Source organism: Orycteropus afer, unplaced genomic scaffold (genome assembly GCF_000298275.1).
Source record: "Orycteropus afer afer isolate SDZICR_OR568_19922 unplaced genomic scaffold, OryAfe1.0 scaffold00018, whole genome shotgun sequence".
NCBI lineage: Eukaryota > Metazoa > Chordata > Mammalia > Tubulidentata > Orycteropodidae > Orycteropus > Orycteropus afer.
Window position 1 is genome coordinate 20165739 of NW_006921605.1, and position 6560 is coordinate 20172298.

General features: G+C 39.9%; 1 protein-coding gene across 1 annotated transcript in view; it reads right to left on the bottom strand.

Annotated features, from left to right (window-relative positions):
- Positions 1-6560, bottom strand: part of TLK2 (tousled like kinase 2) — a 146168-nt gene that overhangs the window by 18962 nt on the left and 120646 nt on the right. Inside the window, exons 13-15 of the mRNA XM_007959750.2 lie at positions 6358-6455; positions 4592-4673; positions 2010-2101 (exon numbers count right to left, since the gene is read on the bottom strand). Coding sequence (XP_007957941.2) covers positions 2010-2101; positions 4592-4673; positions 6358-6455 — 272 coding nt within the window. The remainder of the gene's footprint in view (positions 1-2009; positions 2102-4591; positions 4674-6357; positions 6456-6560) is intronic.

The following is a 6560-nucleotide window of genomic DNA, read 5'->3' on the forward strand; positions in this document are numbered from 1 at the left end:
ACATTAGGTAGATACACTCCTTGGAGAGATCAATCATGGGAGAACAGAAGGGTTGTGTTTGCACAGGGAGACAGCTCAGAGGGACAGGAGTGCATGGGAGGGAAGGACACAAGGAAGAGGTAACTATGGGGGAGGAAATGGGAAGAGAGCTATTGCATTGTGGGAGATTGCAGTCAATGTCATGGAGACAAAGTGTATGTAAACTGCTGTATGGAAAATGAATTTGCTCTGTAAACTTTCACCCACATCACAATAAAAATTAAAACAACAACAAAAAAAGACTAAAGTGAGTAGAACACCCAGCTGCAGGTGCTGCAGGATTCAACACGAGAGTTCTTCTTCGGGTCGATCTGTAAACTGGACATGGAGACTAGGTAAGGTACGTATAAATCCCAACATAGGAATAGTTTTTTCAAGGTCGACCCCAGTTAGTCCCTAGTAGAAGTGACTGGCTTAGAGTGGTCACTGTACACACAGGATACTCCAAGGCTAACTGGTCTGAGGGATTCTGAAGGAGAAGCATGTACCCTCTCAACACCGCGAGGCACTCTTAGAGTCTCAATACAATAGGGGTATTTCTTATTTATAACTGGTCAGAACACGTGGCTTCTTCTCTGAAGTGCTCTTGGCATTCCCGACTGCATGCCAATCGTCCCTGCCATCAAGTGACTGGAATGTACTTATAATAATATAACTGCTCCTCGTGAGCATCTGGACCCCAGCTGCCTGTCACAGAAGATATACTATATGCAGGGTGCATTGCGCAAACCACACCCCCTCTCTTTTCCTACCTCTCCGTAAGCCCTACTTCTCTTAATGCCATAGGAACCTTCTCTCCATGCCTAGTACCATGGCCAATCCATATGAAACAGGAAAAACTGCTAGGTCCCTGACAAATAATGGATATAAAGCAAGACTTGCCTTGGTCCATGGCCCCAGGACTGGCTGCTGCTGATGCAGAAATGATTTCTTTTCCCCTTGAGATTCAGAAGCCAATGAAAAGGCTACTTCAAAGTCTACTACTTTTTCCCCCCATCAAACCCACCAGCCACTCCTCGGAAGGAAGATGGGGCAATCTACTTCCGTAATGATACTGCCTTGGAAACCCAAGGAGGGGTCGCTATGAGTCAAATCCAACTCCACAGCAGTGGGGTTGGTTTGTTTTTTTTTAATACTTTATCTATAATTTAAAAAATAAAAATAAAAACTGCTTTTATACAAAGGAGGTGGGTTGTTTGTACTGAAAGAGGTTTTCCGTCTCCTTTCAAAGGTAGGTCATGTCTAATTCAATACTTGTACTCACAAAAAGCAAACAAAATTATGCCCAGTGGGGACTCCAACAGCAAATTAAGTCTGCATGGCCTCCAAAGTAAGTGAGCCACGGACTTCAGTGCTCTGAAGCTCAGGGGGAACAAGCAAAACCTAACGTTAGTGGAATAAAGAACTCCACAGCTCCACACAGAACGACAATACATTCTAGAGAAGCCATCCTCCCTACTCCTAACCCAAGAGTGGGACATTGAGGAAAGAACTGTGAGACAGAAAGCTGTGACCAGGGAGGAGAGTACAGCACTGAGGCTCCGAACAAGTCAAACAAGTGCCACTGAGGCACACCAGGGCTCCTACTCTCTCCTTTAACAATGAAATGACTAAAGAAGCAGAAAGAGGATATCCTCCAGGGTCCCTGCAGCACTAAAGAACACTCTCATCTACTTTTCTACTGACAAGCAACAATAATTTCTGAGGTTTTACTTGTTTGTTGTGGATATTTTGGGACATAGTGGAAGGGGATTTAAATGCCAGCTCAGTCACTTCTTAAGTATTACTCAAATTCTCTACATATCAGTTTCTTCATCGGTAAGATGGAGAATATACTCCTCCTAGGATTGTTGTGAAGATTAAATGAAATGACAACAATAACAAAAATACACTACAGCTCTTAGCACAGTGCTCACACTACAACTGTTATTATTGAATTCTGAAAAAGCAGACTCTCTACTATTACTTACTTGTGGTAATTCTCCTTTTTCTCATCTCTCCAGTTTTTATTTAACTGGTGAATTTTCACAGCTACGTATCTTTGCTCTGTTAGATCAAATGCCTATGAAGAAAAGGAATAAATTATATTCTGGATAAACAGTAACAAGAATCACAGGCAGCTGACTTGAAGCTTCTATTTAACAGATCAACATAATCAAAGTCTAAAATACATTATTAAATGAGAACGGCAGCAGATGACAACACATCACATACTTATTTTGGTTTTTCAACCATCTTCTTGAAACTTGTGCTCAGATAATTTAGAAGTCTCCAGACACACTGGCACCGAGGGGTTTAGAAAATAAAAACAAGTTTACACAAACAGAAAGACAGCCAAAGTCTTAATAGTCACTGCCACACAATTCTCCTTCTGGACATCATCTGTCCTCATTGGGAACCGTTTATCCTTAGGGTTGTCTCTCATCTCTTAGCTGACATGGGACAGTCTGGGTGCCAACATTAAATCCCACCACTTCTGGAACACTGGGAAACACAAGCAGCCTCCCAGCTCCGTTATTTACTTCTTGAGGAAATAATTCTGGATCGACCTCTTGGACATGATTGTTTAGAAAATAACCCTGTAAGGTGCTATAATGTATTTATTCAAATGAAAAAACAAACCCAAAAAGCGGCCCTGACTTTAGGCCCACCCCTCAACCTATGTAAATGAAAGGCGGTTTTTGATCTCAAGAATGATAGAAATTAATCACACTGAGTCACTTCTCCAGTACTTTCCAGAGAAAGGGCCAAGCTCTCTCCAAAGACCACCACTACTAGCAAGACCAGCATCAGCTAGGTAGAGCTACATGACGAGGTGAAAACAGGGAACAGGTTCTGTTTATGAGGAAGCTGGGTATATACCACAATTTGATAAAGTTAGTCACATTTGAATATAACAGGACAATTCCCTCCTGTAAAAAGAGTTTTACTGATGAATACCCTTAGAATGTAAACAGTTTTTAAAGTTTGGATGAAAACTTACTATACCATTCCAATTACAATACCAAGTCCATCTACCACTTTCCACAAATGTATAAGCAGATGAATGCCACAGGCACAGGACATACAGCCCATACATGGTGGTGATTACCACTGCATGGATCTTTTAAAATGTAAACTACTTACTTCTAGGAAAGTCCTGCCTGTAAGAGAGAGCTGTTAGATTAACTTTTAATTTATACCAAACTTAAGCCAGTATTTTAAAATAGAAAATTCACTCAATATAGATATAAGACCTTATTTCACAGAACTAGAAGCCTTTTTTTTTCCCCCCAGAACTGGAAGCTCTCTTTTTTTTATAGAGCCTGAAGTCTACCTGCAAACATGTTGAACACCAAGGATTTAAAATAGAGAGCCATTTTAAGGCTTTAAAAACCAGATTAAGGATCGTCTAATTTTTAAGACGCTACTGTTCTATGTGCCAGTGTTTCCAAATATCACATGCCATATTTCTGAATCTAAGATACCATCAATTTTAAGATCCTCCATTAACTTAAGAAGGGCTTTTGGAAGGTGAAGCTCAGCAAAAGTGTAACTAGATTAAATGTATACATTATTTTAAGAAGCATCTAGATTTAAAGAAACTCATTAGAAAAAAAAGATAGGATGATGAAATAGTAAGTATTTGGGGAGTACCAAAAAACAATTTGGATGATTTTAAAAAGGAAAACAGAAAAATTAGTTCTTAACTGCTTTTACTTGAAATGAGAACTAATTATTTTACTCAAAAAATTTCCCACGTAAGAATTCGTATGGGCATAAACATAAATCCTAACAGCGAAGACCACATGTAGGAAAAGAGGATTCTCATAACAGCATAGAGAAATGCATTTCTTGATTAATCAATTCTGCATTTTCAAGCCCAGTGTCAGACACACCTAGAGATATTTCAGGAGGCCGGGACTGGTGAAAGAGTTAGGGTTTGTAACTGTATTAAAAAACGGATGAATCTCTCTTTGAGTAAAGTCAACCTGGAGGCAAAATAAGTAGTTTGTGCTCTGCTGGCCCAACTGCAGCCCTCTAAGCCGGGACACTCTGTCAGCACGCCCCTGCTGGCAATGCTCTGCTTTAGAAGGGCAAATGCTTTTAAAACAAAAAACAGGTCTTTCAAAGCAGAGTTAGCACTGACATTGCTTTTTTTTTAAAAAAAAAAAAGAAGAAGCAAAAACCTACACACACACGCACGTGTACACACACACACGCATGCATATATATAAATGAGAATGAGGCTATTCATTTCTAGCAAATGTGGAAGAAGCAAAAAGTACAGAACCAGAATAAAAATGACCATAATTCCACTACCCGGAAATGACTACTATCTTCCTACCCATCTCTGATCTGCATTTAGTTGTCAAAGCTGAGGATGTATTTGGCTTAGTCACTTAGGTTTGCTAGCAGCAGCCCTCCCAGTGATAAACATTCTTAAAGTTTTTGTATTTCAACCATGAGATATCAACCCAGTTATTACCATTCTAAAATATTCTCCAGTTAGTGATAACCAATCATTTAACCCTCAGTCTCTCGGCACAACAACCCAGCTCCTCATACTTACTTTGTAAACTTCACTGAAACCGCCTCTACCCAAAAGATGTAACAACAAATATCTGTCATTTAGCGTTGGATGATCTTTAAATCTGTGGAAACAGGCAACATACATGTCCTGAGGTCAAGGACTACACAGACTCCCAGATTTATAAAATCCCCAGAATATTCAACATGTTGTGAACACTATTATGCAATAAAGGTGCTGCCAATAGTTTGACAACCAATGCCAACATTGCTAATTGCGAGCATGTAGTAAGTTCTATAGTTCAAAAGGACAGCATAATTACAGTAAACAGCACTAGCTGTGGCACCATGAGACACAGGTGCTAGTCTCAGTGGAGCCACGGTTAATCCCGTGACCTTCCTGACCTCCGTGACCTTCCTGACCTCCGTCCCTTTCCACCCTGCTTTGGCAGCGGTTGGAACCCACCAACCACTCTGCAGGAGAAAGATGCTTCCATAAACATTTACAGCCTAAAGATTTACTCTACAGGGCAGCTCTTCCACTCTAACCCAAAAGGTTACTGTGAGTTGGAATCGATTTAATGGCAGTAAGGGTGAGATAGTGAGGGGGGTAGATGAGACTAGAGCAGGAAATTTTCAAACTGTGCTATTTGTGCTTCCAAACCATTCAAGGACCACATGCTCCCACCACTCTAAGACTACATCCAGTAAAATCCCAAGATATTTTATACTGCCTTACAAACAGATTTGGTTACAAAGTGAGGCACATGTTCTATGTACATTCATCCCTTCCCTCTTGGAGACAGTGAATCTATGATAGAACCGTGTTCCCGAGATAGGATCCCACCTTGTGTCATTTTCTAACAGCTGACAATGAAATGAAAGATTCTCACAAAAGAAAATTTAAAAATATTCTACCTAGCTCCTGCTCTTGAACAATCCACTATTAATTTTTTTAAAAAATAGTATTGACTATTTGGTCATACTTGTTATGGGGTCCCTGGTCAAGTTCATTTAATTTCTTCAAGCCTGATTCCAGATGTATGTACTGAAGATGACCTGCCTCAGTGAGTTGCAGTGGGGATTAAGTGAGAGAGCCTAAGCGCACTAAGCACCATGCCTGGCTCCCCAAGTGCCCAGCTACTGCTGCTGCTTTCCTTTTAGGAAGTCCATGGCTCATACTGGCCAAGAAAAAATGCACCGGCTTATGTCAAAAAACCATGTTTCAGAGGCAGAAGAATGGAAAGAACAGACCATTCACAGAAGCCATTTCCTGCTTGCAACCTCCTTTTCTTGGTTTTAATACCTTAAATGATTTAACTACACAGAGTAGCATTTACCTCCAATTAACGTGCTGAACTTGAGTTTTGCTTAAAGCCTCAACACATGAATGGCTTTAAAAGTCATCCAGAAACCAGGTGTCCTCTCAACTCCCTTTTTTTTGATACCAGCACACTGTCACCCATGATTTCTTTACCTAGGCTCCGAAGGTAAAGCTGAATATACAGTGTATCCAAACCACTTACACTGTAAAGCTGTATTGTTTTTGTGACCTCTGCTCATATAAAAATGTCATAGTATATGTAAATTACATATTTAATATAGAAATTTAATACATTTATATACATTTAAACTAAAACAAATCATAATTTTGTTCATAAAACTTTATTACACTAAATACAGCTAAACATATTGTGGAATCATTTATAAATTTACATTAAAAACAAACAAACCCATCATTCTAGTCCATTCAATTCATGTCAGAAAAAGCTCGGCCATCTCTACCCCACGTACTCCCAAGATGCTTACTGTGAATTGTCTTCATTATGTATCCTTTTTAGCTCCCTGATATGTAGATTTCTAACCCTTTCTAGCCTTTCCAGCTCCGCCTGGATCTCTGCTTCTTCCTAAGTGAAAAGAAAAGAGACAGACAGCTGAGGACATAGAAACTTCACCATTCCAGACTCTTAGTTAAGGTAAGTTCATTGTTGTTGCTGTTGTTGTTACATGCC